Genomic DNA, 25,214 nt, shown 5'->3' with positions numbered 1-25,214 from the left:
TCCGGTGTCCGGGGGAGACAGACAGCCACAGAGGGCTGACATGAATACAAAATTAATCTTTTTATAACAGATGTAGGCATAAACTCTTTCCTACTAAGCCAGGTTTTAATTTTACTCTAAGGAACAATTAAAAGCCACATCTATCATATGCAAAAACATTGCACAGTCCTTACAGTTAGGTTTATGATATCTGATACTTTTATAAACAAAAAGGGTTTTAAATATTTATAAAAGCCTCTGCTGTCCTCATCATGATATTTGATGACTGTTTGTTCACATGCCCACCACACCGCATCCCTCAATGCCTTACGTGACCTTTTATCAAATACACAAAAAGGTAAGCGTGCGCCCCTTCCCAGAAGCTTCAGTGAGCTCTTACTATGGAAAAGCCAAACTGAAAACATGAAAGTATTACTAGAAACAAAGATATACTACATAATCTGTGTTACTTTTTCTGTTTAGATTTAAGATGAATATAGACACAGTCTCTAGGTTTGTATGCAATTTTATGACACTCCTCTGACATAGCTTAGTTCTCTAGCAAGGTCTATTTGTCAAATACTGAAAGCAAAATATTTAGTTACAGAAAACACATTTCCAGCTTAGAGCAATTTCTGAGTTTGCGTTTGACATTCCTCAAGTATCAGCAAACTTAATGCAAGACTTGAAACGTCAGACTGAACAGCCTGTTCAAAGGTAAACGTCGACGAGGAGAGCCGAGTACACTTTTCTGGAAATGCCTCTCTCTACGCTGTATTCATGATGACAGTTAAGCCATTACGATGTCCCACTGCTACAAGCTTGGGTATTTTCTTAGGTACGCACTTTTGAGAACATTGTACCTGGGAGCCCCTACAGGGACTCTCCCCGCGTGGTGGGGAACGAAGGATACATACAGATTCTGATTGGGAGGAGTAGAGCAGGTTTCTGAAGGCTTTGTTTGCTGCCCGCAGCAAAGACCAGACAGAACAGGTCCGTTCCTGAGTGTGTTTTTCTCCTCTCTCTTTCGCATTGTTGCACAGGAATGTACCAAAGAGGCAAGAGTAGGTGTGCTGCACCAATTTGACCTGCACAGACCAATACAAATATTGTCATATGGCAGAAGATGTCAGCTTAACGTGAGAATCAACATTCAGGCTCAAGAAGCAACAAATCTTTCCTTCACAGGGCAATACACCCCCTTCCTAAAGACCGATACACAAATACACCTAGCATTTTTTGCATACCTCCTCATAAACTAATGGCAAAAGAACTCAAGCATAGTGGAATCTTTTAAAATTGTAACTAAAAAAAAATCAGGAAAAAATATAAAGACAAAATATTTGTTCATAATCAAGTATAAAAGTCTTGCTGATTCAAACTCGTAGCCCTGTAGGATAGGCAAAGAAGAGAATCACGATACCTGTTACAAAACATTAATGCAGCACAGAAAGGCAAAGAATGGTGGGGAAAAGTGTTAATTTCTGTATGTTGGTATAAATGCACACAGCACACACATCCTGATCATTATTCACTCCATGCTGTGGTCCTAGTCTGACAAAATAGCTTAATATGAACTTAACTTTAAGCATATAAACTCCTCCCCGGGATTATTCAGATGTTTAAATGAAGACAAGTGTTTTAATACTCTAATAAATTAAGGGGTTTACTCTAAAAAGGCCAGAATACTAAGGCTGTGTTCACACACAGCTCCTGTAGATTAGCAGTGTGCTGTGAAGCCAGTTATAACCTTACGTAGCTCATTTCACAACTGAGCTAAACTAGGACTGTACAGATGCTCGGTTACACGGCTGAGCTGGCAAGTGGTAATTCAAGTCAACCACAATCACAGGAATGTGCTTTAAATCTCTTAGTGGATCAGACACTTCATAAAAACTTTTATTCTTCAGATTACTAGCCCTGCAGTCAGTGACTGCCACTTTCCCAGAGCCCTGCTTTCCGGCCTTGAGAACTGATTTTGACCATCCTAGGCAAATTTCTAATAGGAGAGCTGTCCACTTCAAAAGAAAATAAACCCCAGCTCATATATCCTACACATTTTCAGCGGAAAAACTGAATGGAAAGGTAAGGGGGAGGTTGTTTTTAGAGGAGGAACCTTCAACTCAAAACAAGATCAAAGTAGGGGGAAGTTTTATTGCCAGTAACTATGACTTTTTTCATGCTGTTTGGATGTATAACACCGGAGTTATTTCAGCACCTCTTAGGTGAGACTATTAAATTCGTATCAGTTATTTCTTTCTTTAAAGTTTAAAAGACGTCCTCAAGGGTCCTGCTTCGGTTTTAAGAGTGAACAGACCTCACGTCCCATGAAGTGTACAAGTACTTTTGTCTACTGTATCTGGGCAGTTTTCCTGTTTCCTTTATCAGGCTGCAGTGTATCACAGATAGATGGGAAAATCAGAAACCCCTCGGGGCTCTATAGTATGTTAGTACCGGTTTAGAAGCAGTCTATAAAACAGCAATCTCTCAAGCCACAACTCACAAGGAATGCTTCGTTAAACTCGAAAGAGCAAGGGAACTGCCTCTGGAGCTGATGGACGCAGTCCAGCCACTGTAAAAACACCGGGCAGCGCTCATTTAGGTCATCCGAATTCTCACCATGGCCACAGCGATCTGCAAACTTGTGGCCAAAATCCAGCCACTCCATCTCCACTAGCACCTGGAAACCCTGCAGAAATGAAAGTACAGATGAAAAGTTCCTGTTTTTCCTTGGTTCAATTTCCTAAGACAGTCTGAGACTCATGGGAATCACCTTATTACTGTGTCCTCACTGACTCCCATCTCCCTTCAGCATTGGCCTCATTACTTATCTTTACTGCTTTACCTAATGCCTGTGTGTTCTGAAATGCTGCACGATGAAATTAGGACAGATGTGAATTCCCAAGCCGACGTGAACAGGAGAGGGAATGAGGCAGGGTAAGTCCTCAGTGACCGGCACGGAAGATCCTGATATGAGACCTATCTTGGCCAGGCAGGGGTGAGTAGGGAATTCACCTTGATCAAAACCCTCTGGATCACGGTAACCGACATTTGGACAGGAGAGGAAATTTTAAAGCTCTCCCTTGAAAACGATGGGCAGATCTGTCTGTCGTAAAAGAAAACAATTCATCCACGAAAGGACACCCGTGCTCAGAGAGAGTGCCTGCCGGTGTGTATACCAAATGTAGCACAGTCACAAGGTTGATTAAAGGTCGAGTTGCGTGATTTCTTATGCAAATGAAAAGGGCAAAGAACATTTCAAAACACTGCCTAGCTGAGCACCTGAATGCGACACCTCATCTCACGGGACCTAAAACCCATCACAGGTTAGGAAGGTTTTGATTCTTAACGGAAAGAAAAATTGTAGAGCATGCTTATGAAGTCAATGGCTGGAATTAGAGCAAAAATAATAGCCGACAGCTGAAAAGCTTGAAACGTGACAATGCTGAAGACTCATTTTCCTAAACATTTCTGATCCTTGTATAGACAGCTACAGTTTACAGTTTCCTCTGATGCGGTGGTGACAAGAAGGAAGGCAAAGGGTGTGTACAGAAGAACTCTGCACTTTGAACAGGCATGACAGCACTCTTAGGAGGGACCAGGAGACGGTTTTGTGCCAAGGACAGCAGCATGTTTTGATCTGATGGATGCCGACTTCTAGACCCCATGTGATCTGAGAAGTTTGCACAATTTCATCCAAAAGGCATTGCTACAGTTTAAACTTCTGGTCCTCATGCGTCCGAGGCTTTAAGCAGCAGTTCATAGCACAGTGTTCAGACATATGCTTCTGTTCTAGACAGCAAAGGCATCTTGCACGTGGGCTGGGAGATGGAATCCAGCCATCACATATCACACAATGCTGAAAAGTGATGGGGAAAAAGAAATTCAGGCTGAAAACCCAAGAGAAATATAACTGAGTGACAGAGGACAACGAAAATGTGAAACTGGAAAAACAGGCAGTTTGGAAATCTAGAAAAGAGAAAGGCTTTGTATCAATAGTTGGCTGAGAAACGGCAATGGTGTAATGGAAACTGCAATACGTAGCACTTGGTACTACATATTCCTAAGCTAAATATGGGGAAGCATAGACCATGACTGTGCAGTTACAGCAAAGGGGGAAAATAGAATCTGCTCTTGAATTCAGACTATATTTACACCTATATGTAACTGTATCTGCAGACTACTGCCAGCAAACTCCTGCTAGCTTTAGTGCCTTTTCTAGTGGAAAAAACTGAAATCATTTATAGACAGACTTCCTCAGAAAAGGACCCAAACTCGGTAACTACCTCATGCACTAACAGACGGTTTACAAACCTCTGTGGTCCTGTAATACGGATCTAGGAGCAGTTTGGCCAGCGCCACTATCTGGGGGGTTCGGTCCCAGCCGTCTGAGCAGTGCACCAAGACTGGTCGCTGGTCTCGGTCCACGGCATGAACTACGAGTAGCGCAGATTTCAGAAGCACAGATAAGTGCTGCAGCCATTTGGTACTTTCCAGAGCTGATAGCCAACTAGAGGAAAACAAGGGAAGACAGTTTTTGCTCTTTTAAAATGCTTTCAGGTTTGGATCTTTGAATTTATCAAGTCAAAGCTCCTATTTTAATAAGCTGTGAATGTCATTCTTGAATATTTTTCGTTTACATCTCATTAACACTTTCCCAGATTTGTAAGAAACAAAGCCATGCAGTCCACGTGAGGAACAGCCAGTCTCTGGCATGTGCTTTGCTGCTTAAGACTTGCAAGAAGCTTAAACAACATTTTCCCAGACAAGAGCATAACACGCCACCAGCAACGGACAACGTAAGCGCTACTGGGTAATCGTTACTTTCAGCAGCCTCTGCTGTCACCCTTCCTCCGAGCTGAGGATTCAGATTACCCAGCAGTCCCAGTACCACTGGCATATCCTGGGACTCTGCCATACGCCCCTGACAACTCTGTGCTTCCATGAAAGCGTGGAACCTGAGGTGCCTTTGAAATCTCCCGTATTGCAACTGTTCCCAGGCTTTACAAGGTGTGCTGTAGGTATCTTAAGAATCTCTACCCTACGAAGATCTACATACCCAGTTTAGTAAGGGTGGCCATTCTGGATCTACTTTGAAACCATGAGAGACTCTTAGCAGCAAATTCAAAACAGGGAAGTGGTAGGGGAAACAGGACTGCTGCAGCTACAGTCTCCTAGTGAAGACCCAACCTCAGAAGCTCCTGAGATGATGGGCCATTAGAGGCTGGTTATCCCACAGCATTGGAGGGCTATGAAATATGTCTCCTGAAATGACACTATAAATGCGTGAAGTACATGGAACAGCACTAGAATTTTCTGAAGGAGAGCCAAGCTGTGAAGACGGAAGAACCAGCAATAGCAGGTAAGCTTAAGTGCTAGCACTTAGAAGCCCGCCTGAAAATAATAACATTCTAGTATCAATACTCAAGGCTACATTATAATCCCAGATCTCATTTTCTAGGTTCACTTCAATGATAATAAACCAATGACTTCCTTTAGCTCCAATTCTGTGGAAATGAAAAAATATAGCTTAGCATTGTTGCACAGGAAAGTCATCAAGGGAAAAAACACTGAATTTCAGTTTACTCATCATCAGCAAAAGAATGCAGTTGCAGAAACATGTAAACAAAGGCAAAAAACACCAAACATCCACTTACTTTCCTGGATCTGGCATTTGTGTGCAGAGCAAACGCAGCGACTGAAAGCTCTTCCGGATAGAATGAATGTTTGCCATCCCCATGAACACTACTTCACAGTTTGGATAATATTCTGTAGGGAAATACCAAGAAAGAGGGAAGAAACTAAAAACTACACTAAGTTTAATTTCTAAAAGAAGCTTTTTCATAAAAAGAAACCACTGTTGCTGTGGGCAGATGAAATAATCTGTTTACGAACATTCTGTAAGGAGAAACTAGTACTTGAAGTTCGGTAGGTATTCCAGACATTGCAACACAGCACAGCAAAACAGGAAAGAGTTAGCAAAGGGTTTGCGTATTTATTTTCAATGTTTCACTTCACATTGCAAAGAGCAGAGCACAAACCTACGGGAATAGCGATATTGCTGTGCTCAAGGTTATAGGATGTTTTTAAAAAGACTGAGAAACATCCTAAGATACTGCAAAGCATAAACAATATTTAACTGGTAAGTTAGGGATGTTCTTAAATTTGGTAAACTGATGTGTATTTTTATACAAGTTATAGATTCCTTTTCCTAACCACTCAAAAAGGCTGGAAGGTTACTTCATTTACTGCTTTATTCTGAGTTCTTCTATTATGAGGAACAAGCATCACACACGTGAGAAATACTCAAAGCTCAGGAAAACAGAAGATCGATGGAATTACTGAGCCTGCCTTCCGATGCTGCTATGGGATGTGCTCATGCAACTCTGCTCTGCCAGGGAGGCAGTATCTGTACAGACAGGGTCCACTAGTCAGAGGGAGCACCTAAGAAGATGCAGAAAAATACTAATTCGATAGTCTTTCCTGGATTTAGCTTTCCTCTGTCCTGATGCTTCTACCCGCACAAAAATGATGACGTGATAGCTAAAATGACCTTTTCTACAACAGAAAAAAAATAATCAGGATTCAGAATATGGGATATGGAGTGCTCGCGCAGGAAAATGCAGCAGTCTCTTAAAAGAGCATCTTTTATATCATTTGATTTCTTAACTGTTAACAGCCCAACACATTCTGACCCAAACCAGAACATCCTGTTAGTGACAGACTATGTAACTCCAGCCAGAAGCGACTGACAGTATCAGACAGTTTAAGCATTTTTTTTTTTTTGTCTTTTTACTGAATTATGTTATAAATAAAGCATAACATAATGGAAATTTTTATACAGAGAGAGCGAAGCAAACTTGGCAATACCTGGAGAAAACTCATCAGCAAAAAGGAAGCACTTAATGCAGGTCAAATTTATTGAAGGTGACAAGCTGTTTGGAAATTTTCTACAGAGAATTCAAGAACCAATATATAGGAAGAAAATTAACCTTCTTGTATACTCTGCTTTTCTGTTTTGAAATTTTACTCTCTGATGAGGAGTTATTCAATAGTTTTGAGGTGTTAAATGGAAAATTCATCTTTTCTTACTGGTGGCTACATATCAAAGTGCAGCTATTGCAGCAAAGACCAAAACAAGAGTATATGGTCAAAACAACTTTTGTTATCTTATCTATAGTTTTTCTGTCCGGTACTTTTTTCTAGACTCTCCACCCACGGAATTTTAACGGGCTGCATTCATATCCAATAGTGACCATAAAATAATATCTTGTTTACAATACCAACAATTTACAAGTGCCAAAGAACACAGAAAGTGATAATTGCAAATGTATTACAAATGCAAGATGAATCAGGCTTTCAGTTGCTCTGGGTTATGATATAAATGCTGAAAAATCTTTCAGCTTTAGAAAAATTGCTGAAAAGTTGTCTTCTGCACAACCATTCTAGAATATTATTATCCTCTAGAGTTAGTGGATTTTTACAAGTTTGTTCAGGTTTTTTTTAGACGTTAGCACACTGGATACCTTTGTCTCGCTCTGGTTTATATATTTGACTCAGCAAGGGAAAGCTAATGAGCATATTCCACACAGTTCAGCATTTACTGATGACTGTTACCAGCCGGTTTTGTGCTCTAAGAAACAGACTTAATTACAGCTAAAGCTGTCCTTTTGAAGGGCTGTGTGATAGCTGCAACGATCCAGAACTTTCATATAGATGAATAGCACTTGCATCCACCCAGTCTGTTAAATATGCAGTACTGAAGTACATCAGTGTAATTATACTTGAGCAAATCCTTTTGATTAACTTCACAGAAAACTGAGAAGAACCACTGCTTACCTGGGCACTCACAGCCTCCTCCTTTGGCTCTGTTCGCCACAGCTGCTGCGTAAGATCGTGCGTCTAAGATCAAAAGCTTCTGAGGCTGTATTGCCAAACTCTCTGCTCCTGAAGCATTAGAGATGGAGGAATCTGGGGAAGAGGGTATGCAACTGAAGAATAACTGAAGGGATACTTCTGACATTGTTTACAACAACGATTCACTCGAGTCCCACAATGCATATGCACTGCACATACAGAAATTGGAGAATGCCTGATTAAATCCAAAGGACTGAATCTGCTACAGTACATGTAAGAGATTAAGCTTTTATATAAAGCTCTGCCCTTTACAGAAAAGGAACAGTGACAAACTTACCAAATTCCACATCAGAGAGGTCCCCTCCATTGGAGAAATCTCTGGAACAATTTCCATTCATTAATTTGTTACTGTTGGACCTCGAATCTGAGGCACAGGCTTTGGCTACAGACTGGACAAGGTGTTCATCATCTGCATTCCTCCAGCCCCACCAACTGACCTCAGGTTGTCCACAGCGGGAAATAACTGCTCCATTGCTCTGGTGCCTGAAAAGAATAAAAAGAACAGCGGTGCATAACTTGAAGAACCAGGATGACAAACACAGAGGGCATGAAAAATTAAATGGTTTACTCCAGTAGTTTAATTCCTGTCGGGGACCTCTCTATCGTCCAGCAGTTATCCTCGACCTGTGATTCAGCGGCAACGTATTCCACGTGCTTCCCTTCAAAATGCTGACTGCGACCACACAGTCACTGAAAGGTGAAAGTCAAAGCCAAGGTCAGGAAGAGAAAACAAAGCATTTTCTTGCTCAATATCGTTGCCTGTTGGCCAGTGAAAGCTGGGGAACATTTTGGAACAGCAGATGAGGCATTAAAGAGGTACTCGACACCTGCTGGATAGTCAGGTCTACTGCTGTTAATACCAGAGTAAATAGGAAAGCTCAATTTAACTCATGCTGATTTTAAAGCTAGAAGGCAGGAGTAAAATCACAGATTCACTTTTTGATGAGATTTTTTAAAATCACAACATACCACTAATTAAATCTGAAGAATGTTACCATTTTGGTAGGAAATACTGGCAGAATCTGGCACGCCTTCTGTCTGATGATGTCTAACGGTAACCCAAAACCTTACTCTTGTACATCGATGGTACCCATTTCTAGAAAGGCATCACCCGTGAATCACAGGAGGTGGTCCTTGAACACTGCAGAACCGTATCTAGAAGCCAGTGTATTCTAGGTATTGTTTCACTAGCTAAAAGGAAAAGAGCCTCTTGCATCTCAGGATGCAAAACATCTGTAGTTCTACTCATTCTGAAGTTTGGTATTGGCATCTGTTGGAAAGGAGCGGCTCTGCCATCCCCTTTTCAGCTTCTTCTCCTCTACGCATGGGTCTTCTCCATCCCTCTTCCTGACCCTCTTTGGGCAGTGTTTCATCTGCTGCCTCTCAAACACCGATCGTGCCTAGCAGAAGAGCACCAAGGAGCTGATGAACAGCAACAGTAGCTCTTACATGTAAGCACCAGTGTGGTGCCAGGCTGGTAAACAACAAAGTCCACAAGCAAGTAAATTTTGCTACAGACACCTAAGTAGCACTGAAAAAGGAAATATTGTTTATTAACAGAATATTTTTCTTCTAAAATAAATTGCAAGCACTCTATATACTGATAAAACTTCAGAGGACTGGCAAATGGAGTACAGAGATGAGTCTATCAATAAAAAAAAAAATGCCAGGGAGATAACTGAAGAATGACCTAACTTGAACATAGCTATCTTCTTCTGGGGAGTGACATTAAAAAAAAAAATCTGATTTTTTTTTTTTTTAAATGCCTGAAGAGATAGTAGTTATTTTCTTAAATTTGACCTAGCTTCTTGTAGTACACATAAAGAACAGATTTTAAATAATTAAAACGTATCCAACCATTGCAAACATACTCTGAAAAAGATTTTAAAACTCTCCCCTATAATCTATTATAAAAAGAGAGTACCGAAACATATTATCACTGTAATTTCACTTACTGCCTCCATGCTGGCACATCCCACTGCTGCCACCAGAAATGTAATTCCCCATTCACCGAAGTGTTTACATCTGGCATTAACAACGTTCTCCCTGACCTTCACTAGGAGCACCCTGAATCCAGAGGACCTCAGGCAGGAAAGGAAGCCCAGCTGTCCGTATGAAGAGCTGCAGCTGGAGTGGCCAAAGCAGAGAAGAGACACAACTTCTCTCAGGCCACGTGGCGAGTCAACGATGCTGAGGAATGGCACACCTAGGCATGTTTACTCCCTGCCTCATGTCCCCATCTGAAATATCCTACCATTTATCCACACACTGCTCTTCTCTATTTAAACGGCCTGCAGATACACACCCCTTTAAGCAAAGGTGCCTCTAGGCGATGCCGTTCTTGCTCCGGAGTCCCACCAGAACCCCATATTTATAAAGTATGCACATGCCAATTACAGTTCCTATATGTTACGATGCAACAAAGCATTTTAGAGTGTTCCTGCAAACAAACTGGCCATCTCAGCTTCATGTCAACCAAGAGTTGTTTAATTCCCTCTAATAAGGCAGCTGCACAGAATGGTGAGGGTTAGCCGAATCTTTAAGCAAATGTAAACAGTCGACTTGGACAGCCCTGAACAGGAAGAAAGCCCACCCAAATCCATAAATCTGAACTTTTTTCCCCTCTCACCACTCTAATAAATGTTTATGGAGGTGTGACAAGCTGGTTTATAATTTGTCATCAGAGCTGTCAAGCCCCCGTCAGGTGCTGAGCAGCACCACCTCTGCAGTGTCGCTGCGGGGCACAGCAGTAGGCAGCAGCGACTGCCTCGTGCTACTCATTCAAAAGCAACACTTACATCGGGTTAAAGCTCCCTGTTGCAAAAACTTAGAATTATTAAAATACCATATCACAACCTATTTAAGTATTTTTCATAGCTCTCTTGTAATTGTTTCATATACAATTCCTTCACTGAGAGGAAGCAACTGACACACTGCATTAACCGAACCAAAGGCAAAGCAATCCGAACGCCACAGCGCTTACACCAGGTGCCAGCCGACTGCATGCAAAGGAAAATGTATTTCTGCTGAAACGAGTAGCCTTCAAGAAACAGCTCTGCTGATATCAAATTAGTTCAGCAAAACATACGTGCCAATCACTGAAAGGCCACCTAGTTCCCCACTACGCTTGCACAAATAAGAAAAGAAAAAAACACATCATTACACGTGTAAGAAATCTATTTTAAACGCTCAGATAAGCTCATTTATTTTTCCGTATGTTCTCCCAGATTTCATTACTACCTGCCTGCGGAATCATTTTCATAGGTTCACAAGCAGTTCTATTTTCATCTCCAGGTTCTTGCCTCCCATTTATACCAGAAATAATAAAGAATCATTAGGCCAAAAGTTGAGTTCATTGATAGCTGTGAAGCCCTACCACTCCTAGGCCTGCGCAAATATGCAATGTTCAGATGTACCAGCAGAAATCAGCAAACAATTCTATTTACGGTAATGTTGGAGGTCTGAGGAATCACACTCATTCCAACCGGACTGGCCATGGGAACAAAAAATAGCAAATAGTTTAAGTGTGATTCCGAGGTCCCCAGAGATAGAGCTGGGGATAACACGGTGTCACTCAGACCTCAGTAACCAAGAAAAGATTTAAAAAAAATTGAAGCAAACCCTCCACTGCAGATTTCCTAACCCTCTAGAGACAAAGCAACATGCAGCCTCCCTACAGAAACGAAATAGTAAATCACCATTAGATAACTACAAAGCCCTTTATAAAGCATTGTATAACCGTATGATGTACGGTACACCTCTGCACACGCTTAATCTTCCTTGTGTTCAAGCAACCTTTTGAGTACAACAATAAATCCACCAAGTCCTTGTAACTACAAAGACAGGGAGGACTAATGAAGGTTTGAATAGCTCCCTCCACAGTATTACTTAACTACCAGTACTTGCAACTGGGGAAAAAAAAATATATATATATCATCGCTGCAATTCACGAATATAATTCGGCAAGTATGGTACATGGCAATTTTCTGTTTGCCTTGGCTTCCTGTGCTGGCAGAAATGCCGCCTGCGTGGGTAACCACCTTCAGCAGTGGGCGAGACAAAAAGACACCTTCAACACAGCTAATTTCCAAGTAGGTTCTCATGAGCTGAGGGCACTGTTTATATAATGTATGAAGTCCTCCCTTTGTCTTTCCACAAAACCCAAAAAGGCTTCTCCCTAACGTTGCTTTTCGGGGACCAAAACAGATAAGCTACAAAAAACCACATTACAGCCCAGATTTATCTACATAAATATGTGCCTGGATTTTAAAAAATTGTAAACACAGAGAAAAACTGCAGAAGCTGGGTGTGAGATTTTTCTAGAAATCTGATCATAAAACAGAAGCAACGCTCCTGACAGTTCAATCTCAACTGGGTATTTTTGAAGCTCGCCTCTGAATTCAGCCCGCTCAGCTTTTCAGCCTGTGCATACTGTCATAGCCCTTGAACGCTTCACAGGAACAGACAATGAGTTTTTTGTTGCCAAGTGTCTGTGTCTCTGGTCTCTCTCTGTCCCAGTGTTCAGTATCTGAGACAAATTATTGGACGAATTTTAAAACATCATTATTACTTTTTTTCCTCCTGAGGAAAAGCAAAAAGAGCAGATTTTTTTAAACGTGATCAATAATGAAACTAATAGTCCCAAAATCATCTTCAACAGATAAAAAAATGCTGAATGAGCTTTTGCCCATTACTCCTCCAAAGTAAAAAAAAAGCTATTTTTATGGCAACATATATGGAGAGAAAACTATACATGGATTTCCAATCATACAGATCATCAACCACTAGCTGATGTGAGTTCTATTAGAGCGCAGAATGATGAACTGGATGTCTTGAAAAATCTATTACTAAATGTCAAGATAAGGAAAAAAAGAAATCAAAAAAGAGACAAATTTTTCTCCCACTGATTTTAAGATTACAAATGAAAAACTGTGGTAATTTAACATACATAGTGTCATCAGAACTGCAGAAAATTGAATGCCAGGGATTAAACAGTTTCCATCTATGAGGTCTTTTGACCATTTAAATCACCCTTCCATAAATCCCCCAGAACGCGAGCTGCACCCAAGACTGCAAAGAAGGAGGTTTCCTTCTCCTGCAGAGTGATGAAAGGAGGAGGGATGCTTCCCCGTGTTAAGTGTGCTTGCAGGTGAGGTGTGCCCCACTTACGTGACAACTGCGTAAAAGGCACAAAGCAGCCTGAAATGCAGTGTTCAAAGTTGAACACAAAGCCATATATAAATTACACTATTCTCTTTTGTACATATAATATATATGTTTTTGTACATATAATATACATACTTGTATGTACTACCATAATAATAAAATACCTTAAGTCTTAAAAAATTAGGATATGCTGGAAAGCACTTCCCCCCCCCCCTCACAGAGCTGAACAGAGGATGGAGCAATTCCTTAACATTCAGAAAGAGACTATGCTAACCCCTTTATTGTTTGGAAGAAAAAGGAGAAAAGATAGGAGGATTTAAAGATACTGGTCTGCTGCCACAAGGTAATTTGTTCTCCTTTCATAGAAGGAGAGCTCTTAAGCTAGGTAAATAATGCTTTGTGGCCTACTCTTAACACTTATACACTTGCTCCTCCGACCCAGGCCATACGAATTTGTCAACTTTACTGCTCTCTAAATTTAGCTTGCCACTCAGAGAACGGCTTTTCCTTTCCGCCCGTTTAGAAGGAATGGGCGGCTAGGCAGACTTAATGGCATTATCATTATTCATTATCTTTTTGATCCCTTTGTCATCTGATTTTTTAAAGAGATTTTAAATATTTATGGGAGGATAACTACACCAGGAAAGTGGCCAAGGTATTAAATGATAGGTTCCAGAATATTTGGAAAAAAAACAGATGCTGAAACATATTTCTTACTAAAGAAGCTGCCAAAACCCAGTTATCTCAGAAAAGCAATTTGTTATGAAGAATTGCTGGACTCAACCTAAGGAAGAGATCGTCTGATTAAAACTATCTAAAATATGTAGACAGAGCTAACACGTACATTCTTTTGTAATTTGAGTTTTATATCTCCCTTAAATAATTTTGGTATTTGTCCTCATTTATACTGCAGTCTGAGTATTAGCCAGATGAGAATTAGAGAAAAACCAAAGGAGTACCTAGCCAGAGGTGCCACTTATCATTTCTTCAGCTGTGTTGATGTCTTCATCTTATATTTTTTCATTTTCATATTAAAGAAAATAAAACCAATCTTAACTGAGATGACTGCCCCAGGAATGACTTGCAGGAGATGCAAATGCCGAGTGCTCCTGCAATATGTGTTTGGAATTAAAAGATACAAGCCATTATTCCTACTCGGAGTGAATGTGTAGTAACTCCGTCTTAACCTCATTTATGGCTTGACAAAGGCCAATACGTACTGCTGTATCACACATTCTTGGAGTTTTGAATAGGTATAAAACAATACATATACAGGTAGCAAATGCAGAGACAAAGACCCCAAGCTAACAGGTCATACTTTGCTATCAGTTAAATACAGGTCTGAACGTTTTCTCACGCGAGGGGTCCCCTGTCATCCTTGTTTGATAGCTGAACCCTTAGGGTGGTTTGTGTTTCGTTCCGAGGTCCTGTTCTCTACACCACTTCTGGGATCCTTCTGGAGTGGAACAGCAGGACCTCACCCCTGACAGAGTCCCAGGGTGGATCAGCTTGGGTACCCCTCCACCAGGCAGCAGGGACTGTGCCAGGTTTTGCTGCCTCTTCCCAGCCTAGTTCTCCAACTCTACCCTAGCAGGGTCCCGGGCCTCCAGGGATCTTTTTATCTTTGTAATAAATTAATTGTAAAAGATCCAGGGATGCAGCATCCCTCCACATTACATTATATATGCAAAAATACAGCAAGATGCAAGCCAGATCTCTCTTTACTTTGAATAAATTATAAAAATATTATTTTAAAATACCTTTAACACTTTTGCTAAAGTCTGTCAGGCTCAGTGAGGGGACACCTGGGGCCCAGAGGAGCCTGAACACCTTTCATTACAAGCCAAGATTCCCAGTTACAACTTATTTCAGCTTTTATTTGCTAGAGCACCCCATTTACAGCCTGGGGAAAGCTGTTCCACCTGCAAGAGCCTCACCTGTACACAACAGCAGGGATACGCTTCCAGGACCGAAAGCTTGCCACACTCTCTAGCTCTTTATCCGTGATCCAGGCGGGAACTATGATTTCCTGGGGGTAACTACCACAGAGCCTGTGAAAAAAGCAGTGCAAAGGGTTGAATGTAAGTGGTACAGAGCAGTTACACACTTCCCAGACAACACACACAAATAAACAGCATAAGCAACCTCACAGCTGTTCATCTGAGCAAACTGCCATTGTGTTAATTCCTGTTTCCTTATATGTTGATAAACTTCTCCTTCACATATACCAAAAGCACTGTGAACATCGAGGTGCATAAATGCATTTCAGAATTAGAAGATTCAAGCTAGTGTTTTCTCGGGAAATTCGCATGTAGGCAATTTTTAACTCCAGCCGCTGAAATAAACTGGACCACAGAAAAGAAATTCCACGTCTCTCCATGCTAAAGAATTAGCCACTCAATTTCTGGGTCACAAAACACAGAAGCAGAGCAACCCTGGGCTACTGGATTCAAGACAGAAAACGTGTGTAAGTGTGGAAAAAGTACATCGGCTAATTAACCCTCGCTGAAGGCAGGAATCTGAGTGCACTGGCTTATGTTTGACTGGCTAGCTGGAATTTTCTTCTACTAGATGCACCTCCTACTCCACAATTTAACTAATAAAGCCATGACTGCCAATGAGTGCAAGCAGTCAGTAGTGACTGCAATATATTGCTGAATCATAAACTAGTTCATCCCCAGCCCATCCCCTTAAAGAGAGGCATCTACTGCACAAGAAGGACAGACATGAACACGTGTCTAAGACCGTTCTATTCAGAAAAATGTATCGATCATCCTGAAAAAAATGCTCTTTTCTCAAGTGCTGGCCACAAGAAGGAAAGGAGTAGTTTGTGTCATTCTGCTTCCATATGACTTATAAAGTTTTTTCCCTTTTCTTTAGTATTATATACGTAAGGGATAGCTATTTTTTCTTCCCTAGCTATTTGGAGACCAAGACAGATACTCTTCTTGCAGTGACACCAACTACCAGCTGCAAGTCATTATCCTGCAAAGACAGAGCAATGAAACGTGTTTCATCACAAGGTGTTACTGCTGGTTTTGCTCTCAATTGGACTAGGGATCAGCCAGTACACCCTGTCCTACCAGCCGTGAATGGAGGAACACCCTTCCCTGCTCCAGCAGCTAGAGAAGAGGACATTTGTCTATGCTTTCAGGACCACAGAAAGTGTTTTATTTTCAGGATCTACAAGCTTAACTCTTCCAGACCAACCTTTTTTTTAATACAAGTCTTTGTCATAAGTTAGAGAGTAAGACAATAAAAAAAAGCTTTTAAAAAAGTTCAAACTCCACACTTTGCTCACTTAAGGCTTCCCTTTCTTCCACTAGAATGCTTATTCTCCAAGAAGTCCTCCAGCAAGCATATCAAAATCTGGTATTTCTAAGCCTACAAAAATTGTAGCAGCTAATAAAATATTAAATAATATTTTAAAAGCAGATTTTTTTCTATAAAACAACAAAAAATCGTAATTCTAATTGTCCCTTATTAGGAATTGTAGAACCTGGAAAAAGTTCCAGTAATCTGCTATAACAAAATTGGTGTTTTGAGATGCCATTTGGCTGCAAATCAGCAGCCCACATAACTTACTTGTACTTCTCATTGATGTTGGAGATCCTCCAGGCATTGTTCATATCAAAACCCATCCGCTCCACTTCATTTTTAAACCTTGAAGTTACATGTTCTCCTGGGTATCAAAAGCAGAGAGAGAAAATAAATGCGAAATAAGAAGTAAGATTCCTACCTTTCAAAATAGTTAAGAGAAAAGACACCACTGCACTCACACTTATTAAAAGCTGAAAAGAGAAAGGAACAGTCCAAAAACACCACCTACATTTCACGACCCTATTTTGAAAATCTGTATCAGGAGAACCACAGCCTGTATTGATGGCTCTCCCCGGTCAACTCTCCAGAAATGTCAAAGTCCGTCAAGGACTTTTGCTCTGAAATGACCAGCTTCTGTAAATTCATATACGAAACAGTAACACTGCAGACTGGAACCAAGCACATCAGCAAAAACAATTTAGATCCATCAGCAGTCATAGCGGGAAAACGCTAGTAGTTTTTCTTTTCTGAAGTTCAGAAGAATTTTGTATCAACGAGAAGAATGTCAAGCTCTGGTCTGACTGATACGTGAAGGGGTAATATATGGAATGTGGTCTGGAACTTGGGCAATCTCCATTTAGTATGCAATTTCAGCCACAGGTTTCCTGTACGGCTCTAGGCAAGCCCTGTAATTTAACCTGCATCTCAGTTTTCCATCTGTAAATTGGACATTATTCCTCCGTGAGTCATGTGGAGATATGAAGATAAAAAGCATAAATGATCGTTTGACACAAACATGAGTCACAAGAGCCTCACAAATTCCTGGATTAATATATTAAAGGAACCAGAATGAGCTCCATTTATTTCTTAGACACTTTTTTAAAAGTATCAAAATACAATTGAAAAATACACAATGGCAATAAAGAATAATTATTCTGACAGACAGAAAGTCTAGAGAATTAGAAGGTACCCAATCAACATGTAGAAGAGAATAACGTACAAAATTTCCAGGTTCACAGAGCTAAGAAATGTGATAAATTTAATAAGCATGTGAGCAACAGCAGATAAAATGATTATAAAAGTCTGTCCATTGCTTGTCTCTTTAAATTACTGTATCATTAAATCATGAGGCAGAGCATCACCCAACAGGGGGGAAAGAATCTGTTGAAAAATTAATGCTTTAAGTATTACATCTTTCCATTATATATTTCAGAAAACCTTTAAAGTCTTTCAATACCCGAGATATACGTAGATACATATTTATCTCCAAGATATAAACGTACATGTCTGAAAATTTTTTATGTGACAGTACAGAACAATTAGAAATAAATATAGAGAAATAGGTAAATTAAGAATAAAGATAACAGCCTAACTGCAGGACTTAATTGAAAGAAAAGCTGTAACATTATTCATTCCTACAGGTCAGATCATACACTGAAAATGGTACTTTGCAAATCTAGACATGCTTTACAATATGGACAGTGTGCAAGAGATCTGCATAATGAAGTTATTTTTCTTACGCTTTTTGAAAGGTAAAATGTGAGAATGACACTGTGTGCAAATAGAGAATATTCACTCTTCAAGGCACATGGTGGTAAAATCTATGGGCCTGACTGACCTTCATCACTTACTCCCTTTACATCGTCTCACTGGTACGACAGTACCATAAAGAAGAAATAGTTCTGTCTCCTGTGTCGTGCATTTTCTGCAGAAGGCTAGTCTCAGTACCACACAGGCACTGTAGTTCTGCTCTAGCTTCCTTATCGCCCGATTAATTAGACTGGAGCTTGCCAACAATTTCCCACTTCTCCCGTGAACTCTGCATGAGCTTGAATTTATTATCTTCTAGCCACCTACTCAAATAGATCAGCTGCCTGAGTCCGTTCTACAAAAGCTGGATGGCTCCACAGAGCTGGCAGCTCTGCGAGGAGCCCTTTGATCCTTTGTCAAGTGCAGAGGTGAAACTGGGACAATACATTCCAGCCAGACAACCACCTCTGTCACGTCCTTCCTTAGCAGTGACTTTTAAAAAAAAAAAAAAAAAACAACAAAAAAACCAAACACACAAGTTTTATTGGAACAGCAGCATGCTCTTGCAGCACTGAGGATGGGCTTCACTATCAGCTGCTTTGAGGAATGGTCATTAAAACTTGTGATACATCCTTAAGGATTTTTCTGGATAGCAAATGAGAATACTGGAAATATCCCCAATCATCGATGCTGCATACTGCTAGTGGGTTTTAAGAGAAATACTTAAAACTACATGAAAATGAAATATTCTGTTTGATTTCTCCCTCTTAATTTTTCAGCTACTGTGCGTGTAGTGAAATCATAGACTTTCCTCTGAGAAATGAAACCCTAGCCTTAACGTTTTGCCCGTTCCTCCTGAAATGCTGGTATTTTAAGAGGCATTTTGAGCCAAGGTGGGTAATATTTTCGAAGCATCCCAATCAACTCTCAAAATCAGAGAAAAAGCAAGCTATACATTTTGTCAACTTGTGCCTTCTCACTATAAAAGCTGATCTCGTGAGCCACAGTTCATATCTCCCATTACGTACATGGATAACAACTTGCATTTTTTCCCCAGAAGTTGATACTTAGATAGATTTTGAAGCAATTTAGTATTTTTGTCCATATCTACCAAATACTGGGCTCCTTGGATGTAAAAAAATAAATTACAGTGTCTTGGGATTAACTTCTTCAATTACATTCCCATAGATTTATTTCAACTGTAATTTAACTCCTAGAAGGAGAATATCTACCACCAGAAATAAGCAAGCTACAGGGAAGAAGTTACTACATTAAAGAAAATTATTTGATAGACACACCTACAAGAAAAATCTTTGATTGCTAAAAGTTAATAAAAAGGTGAATGCTGCTTCTTATCCTAACCCAGTGTTAGGTTGAAGCCCGTTTGTTTCAGTGAGGAAGAGAGAAGGACTACAAAGAGACTTAGCAAGCCATCTACATGTCTGCAATCTTCCAGTTCCTGAATTTAGTTAGGAGGGAAAAGACCCAAGTTTCAAATTCTGCTCCGAGGACTTTTTTTGCCTTTTTTCAGTAACTGCTAACATAAAGCATGTAAAGTGCTGCAGGAACAGGAACCAGAACCAAGGAGCACCTCCTCCCACTTGCGTGCTACCTCTTGACTACTCTTCCTTGGGCGCCAAAGGGGTTATAGTCTTTGCTCAGCCCCAGACCAGCTTCAGCAATAAGGACAGAATGACACTAACATTCCTCAACCTGATAATTGGGACACTTTTCTCAGATATGTGAATTGTGAGCGGAGAGAGCCTCAGACTGGAGAGGGCCTGGAACTCAGATTTCCTTACATGCAAACAAGTGCTATAACCACCAACATCCCAATTTTTAGCTTTTATTTACTTGTGGGCTTCTAAAACTTTCCAGCAAGGATGGTATCTCACTAAAATAGGTCTCTGTCTTGCAGCTGTGAATGAACCTCAGGAGCAGCTCAGGGACTTCCTTCCCCTTCATCTCCTGCTCCTCAACATCCATGTTGAAGACCACTGTTCTAGGCAATTACAAAAAATGCGGGCACAATCAATACAAAATGTTTTAGATTCAAAGTTTCTGCCATGGTGAACAAAATGTTAGTAGTATTATGCATGACTGACTAAATCAAATCCACAATAATTTCCTCAGGATATTCAGGTACTGCTTTGCATATTGATCCCAAAGTAGCTATGGTGGGAGCTAATCTCTCCTTTGTTCAGACAGAACAAAACTCAGACTGTGCGGCAGACGTGCAAGACGTTAAAGGACACCTCACTGTAAGTGAAGGTATGCTATACCTACATAATTACCACATACAGTATATTCACCAGCTAGCGAAGAAGTGCAAGAACTTGCGTACAAAAATATTCCATACTGGAATTTTCTGGGTTCAGTTTACAACAGCACAGACTAAATTTGTTTATAACTTTTTTTGAAAGTTCTGGATTTCAGCAAACAGGCAGTTACTAGTCAATGCATTTGTCCTGATCCCCAAAGCGTTTCCGCATACCTGGCCGACACAAATCCCCGTGCTGTTCCTTTTCACTAGCGTATACCTCCATACACCAAGCGTGATAGGCAAATGAGAAAAGGTCTTCTATCTTCGAAGGAGGGCGGATGGCATTGTTCAGTCGCTTAAGCCAATCTTGACACTGCTCAAAAGTAGAAAACTGACACCTGTCCCAGAGACAAACATTTATCTGTTAATTTTCAGTAAAAGATGCCAGACTATGAGATCTGACAGGCTGACTCTGAAAACACCCGTGAAAGCAAAAAGTGAGAACAAACACCTTATTGATAACTTGGTTCTGCTTCTACATACATTCTAATGGATAGTAAAAATGAAACCTTTGGATATTAGTAAAGAAATACACACTTAGGAAGTTAAAATAAACTGTGAGCAGGAAAGCAATGTTATGTGTGAATAAATCAGCGGTATGCCCTACTAGTCATGAATGAGGGAGACGTTTATGCATATGTTTACTATAAACCAAGGACAATTATCACTGAGTTCGGTCTGCAGCTTTCACACTATCAAAGACAGGAACGCGTTACAGCAACTTGCTGACTGGTGGTCTCAGATGGAAACTCACAAAACCATCACGTACATTATAATCTATGCACTGTATTCCCGTAAACAAGAACACATTTTTCATCAGACATAGGAGAAATATCCATTTGATTAATATACTTAATTTGAGAATAACGAGGACAAACTCCAGTATCTGAAATCTTACATTATTCCCCTATCTCATATGCTAAGATTCTCCTTCTGGCCTTGGTGGGAAGCACAAACGATGTTTTTGAAACTGAGCTTTATCTAACATTACAGACTAACAACAACTAGCGAGAATATTCCCTGCACAGGAGAAACTAATCTTCAAAGCAGTATACTAAAATTACATTAGTTTGTCTTTTCAAAGAGGATTCCTGGACCCTTTAGAATAAAAGGGTGGAAATAAGATCAGTGATTTATTTTGCTCTGACAGATTTCTTCAAGATTTTATCGTTATTAAATATTCACCAAGTATTTACATTCAGCTCAGGCTGTGTTCTAATGCATTCATGGTTAATGATAACATCTGCATTCTCTAAGGGCAGGATTTATTAACCCTACCTGCAAATATCTAAAAGTCAGTCAGTGGAAAGAAAAAGACAAGTCCAACTCATGGAACGTGTCTAAATAGCTGCGAGGAACTGCAGCCTGGAGGTGTTCATTTCCCATCACTGACTATAAAGCAGGCCGAGACGACTAGCTCAGACTGGGTAATTCTCTATTAAATGTCCATAGTCAGACAAGACACAGCTCACCCTAAAGACCCCATTTTCTTTCTAAATTCTAATAATAGTGTTGCAAATAACAAGTACTATCTTCACTTGAGCCCTATTATTCAAAACATAAACTACTTTGTTCGTGAAAAAGAACACGCACATGTTCTAAATCTGGTATCTCAGCCCCATACTTCACGATCTTCCAACGGCCACTGTCACCAAGTACTGATTCTCGGAGATGCAATTTTGAAGGGAAATTCATAAGGAAGGGCATAAATACAAGTAATTTGTATTCATTTTACAATTGAAGAGAAATAACAAATTAATGTAGAGAGGAAGGGTGACTTTTTTAAATGTCAAGAGCTACAAGTTAAGAGGAAGTTAAATATTTAATTCAAATTAAACTAAATATTACTTCTAAAGTAAAATCAGTCCTCATCAAAACACAGCATTTCAGGAAGCAGCTGGCCTGTTAAACATTCTGAGTGCTCAGATATGACTGGGGCTCATTTCATTATACAAAAGGTACTGCCAGCAAACATTTAATCAAAAAGAAATGTTCCTTTCTTGTTAATTAAAGTTTGTAGATCCAAATTAATTTCTGCCGCAGAAAAGTAGGAAATAGCTGTAGCTCAGGCTCAGTAGCTCAGAGACTCCTGGGGCAGACTCTGAAGTCTGCTGAAGGACAGACGTAAATAAATACTCCCTTCCACATGATGCTATCTACTTTACTGGGATACAGAGTGGGTTGCAGACCTGGCTTTACCTTACTCCCTCATTTTCTTTTCCAGTAGGCTACCATGCCTTAAGGATAGCAACCGTACCCTCCCAGCCGTTAGAAATGCCGGGTGGCTGGTGCTATCCAGACTGAAAGTTTCACGTAGAACCGCACAAGCCATACCTTAACCCTCCAAACCCCGAATCTTGATTAAACACTTTTCCAAGAAGTGTGTGTTTCAGTGGTTTTATCTAGCTCTGTATCTTGTAACTAATTGAAGCAATGCATTATAACTGATTGTAAGGCAGGGAAAACGCAGTGAGACTAAAATTAATTTCAGAATAAAATCAAGATCAGCCACTTAGGCTCAGACCAAGGTTTGCTGCTATACTGTATCATAGCAAGCAAAAATGCAGACCATCTTGCTCCCGTCCTCTTTATAAAAATGCCCAGTTATCATTTGCAAAATCAGACAAAAGAAAATCTTTTGAGGGAAAGCAAGTCCACTACGTAAGAAAAAAACATTTCCTTACAACGTCACAGCTGTCCGCAGCATGTGGAAAGCAAAGTTACCCCCCCCATTCAACATTCAGCCTATTCATACCTTATAACCTTGCAGTCTTTGCAAGTCAAATGAAGTTGAAATATATCACGGCACTCAACGCTTTCTATAAGCTGCAATGGAACCTGCAATTAAAAAGATTATTTAATTTTATTTCAAACAGCACTAACACTGATTTCTTTGCATATCTCACAAGGATTTATTATAGGACTACGTGGAGTCTGAAAAGACAGAGAAAAACAAAGAAATCTAAGTATAACTACTTCAACAGCTCTGAAGTATGGTACCACGTTATCAGTAGTTTCAGCTCCGTTGCTGTGTAGTCCAAAAACCTTAAGGGATCACATGAAAACAGCTGAGAAGACTGCAGCACTGGTGACAAATGTGAAGGCAGGAAAAGCAGCAGAAACCCACAAGCTCCTCCCTCATGGAAGGATCTTTCTCTCTTATAGGTCCAAATTTAGGGATCTTGGGACTATAATTCTAGCTGTTGGCATCAAAAACGAACTGCTAAGCAAGATACCCCTTAACAGACTGCTGCAGTCTAGATGCTTGGTATATGGAAATATCCCGTATTTCCTCTTCAGGGAAAAACCATTTGGCCTGTTTAGATCAACACTCGTGATCACAGCCGCCGTATTTAGAGTAGTAATGCTGAATCATTCATTTTTAAAGGTGCAGTTATATGCACTTATGTTTTATGGCACATGTAACTAGCAGAAGCTTGATCAGGCAAAACATGTAAGCACATGCAAGTACCTTTAAAGATAAGAAGAAACCACAAGATGAAAATATTAGTTTTCATTAATATTTTTGGACCTTTACCCGAGACAGACAAATGTAAATCATTGTCTTAAATGAATAAAAGTTAGTATTCAACTAATCTCACACATAACTGTCTAAATTCCAAACACAGAGGATTTAGCTAATACCTATAATAAACATGAAGAGTAAGACTGTTTGTTTATTAGCTTATACTGAACATTACACAAGGCAACAAAACCTCTGCCATTGAGATCCTTCAATGCAAAGGGTATCAGAGAAACATTCAAATACTCTGTTATCATCTTTGCCATCAGAGGAGTATGATCCAGCAGTTTAAGTTCTGGCTTGGGGCTTACGAGATGTGGCTGTAAGACCCTGCTCTGCCAGTGCCTTTCCATATGACTCTGGGCAAGCCCTTGAAGGTCACCTCCAATCAAGGATCTGGGGTGAGAAATCAAGACAGCTTCTATTCAGGCAGCACAAAGCTTAAAAAGTACCTGATTTCAGTGGAATGAAAAAAGGAAATGGAACTAAAAACAGTAGGCAAGGGAAGGAGATGTCTCAGAAATAGGAAGAACGGGAAAACTTACTTTGAGCATAAAGATGCCTAGAGAAAGCTAATGGTAAATGCTGTGCCCAGGAGAGTGATCAAAACCCTCATGTCTCTTGGGAAGGCAGGCACGCAGCTCACAGCTGCGCTTCCCGCTTCCCTGCCAACTTAAAAGCTGGAGTCCAGAGTCCTCTTCTGAATGCAAAAGCTCAAATAATTGCCCAGAGCTCACAATTCCCAAAATACAACAGACAGGTATTGTCTTAATACTCAACCCTTATCCTTGCTCTTGGCAGACCGCAACCAAGAAGCGGTGCTGGACTCTCCTTAGCTGGAGAAAGTACCAACCCTCATCTCCCATGACCAGCCAGGCTGGTACAGGTACGTTATTGTTTGTTCCTTTTGTTGTAACCGGACCGTTAAAGAACAGAAAATTCATGCGCAAGGAGACTAGACAAGATGGTGTCTGACTGGACAGCCCAGTAGTTTGGGTATTCAAATAAAGCTGGAACTTGAATTTTGGTCCATGTTTTCAGCATCATTACTGTTTTAAGATCTGTGATAGTCTAATATCAATTACGTAACTAGAAACATGAAGAGGGACATGAAATGAGGATTCCCTCCTGTGCGATAAGCCCCCTCTTTATTTGCCATCCTTAAGCTCAAACTGACTGCAGTGTCACCTGCAGGGAATAAGTACAGTGAAGGTGCTGATAGACTGAAATACCAAT

The 25,214-nt window shown here is 40.3% G+C and overlaps 1 protein-coding gene across 11 annotated transcripts in view; it reads right to left on the bottom strand.

Moving 5' to 3' along the window:
• Positions 1-25,214, bottom strand: part of MTMR3 (myotubularin related protein 3) — an 87,103-nt gene that overhangs the window by 16,731 nt on the left and 45,158 nt on the right. For 10 of the 11 annotated variants that reach the window (XM_076353330.1, XM_076353334.1, XM_076353339.1 and 7 more), the window contains 10 exons: positions 23,211-23,293; positions 20,627-20,793; positions 16,648-16,744; positions 15,000-15,113; positions 8,174-8,379; positions 7,819-7,950; positions 5,637-5,748; positions 4,294-4,489; positions 2,483-2,668; positions 897-1,067 (listed from right to left, as the gene is read on the bottom strand). In XM_076353330.1, coding sequence (XP_076209445.1) covers positions 897-1,067; positions 2,483-2,668; positions 4,294-4,489; positions 5,637-5,748; positions 7,819-7,950; positions 8,174-8,379; positions 15,000-15,113; positions 16,648-16,744; positions 20,627-20,793; positions 23,211-23,293 — 1,464 coding nt within the window. Of the gene's footprint in view, positions 1-896; positions 1,068-2,482; positions 2,669-4,293; positions 4,490-5,636; positions 5,749-7,818; positions 7,951-8,173; positions 8,380-14,999; positions 15,114-16,647; positions 16,745-19,986; positions 20,037-20,626; positions 20,794-23,210; positions 23,294-25,214 lie in introns of those variants that run through there. The other variant, XM_076353341.1, reaches the window with a different exon arrangement.

The sequence above is a fragment of the Aptenodytes patagonicus genome, chromosome 15 (assembly GCF_965638725.1).
Source record: "Aptenodytes patagonicus chromosome 15, bAptPat1.pri.cur, whole genome shotgun sequence".
Lineage (NCBI taxonomy): Eukaryota > Metazoa > Chordata > Aves > Sphenisciformes > Spheniscidae > Aptenodytes > Aptenodytes patagonicus.
This window is presented reverse-complemented; position numbering and strand designations above follow the sequence as displayed.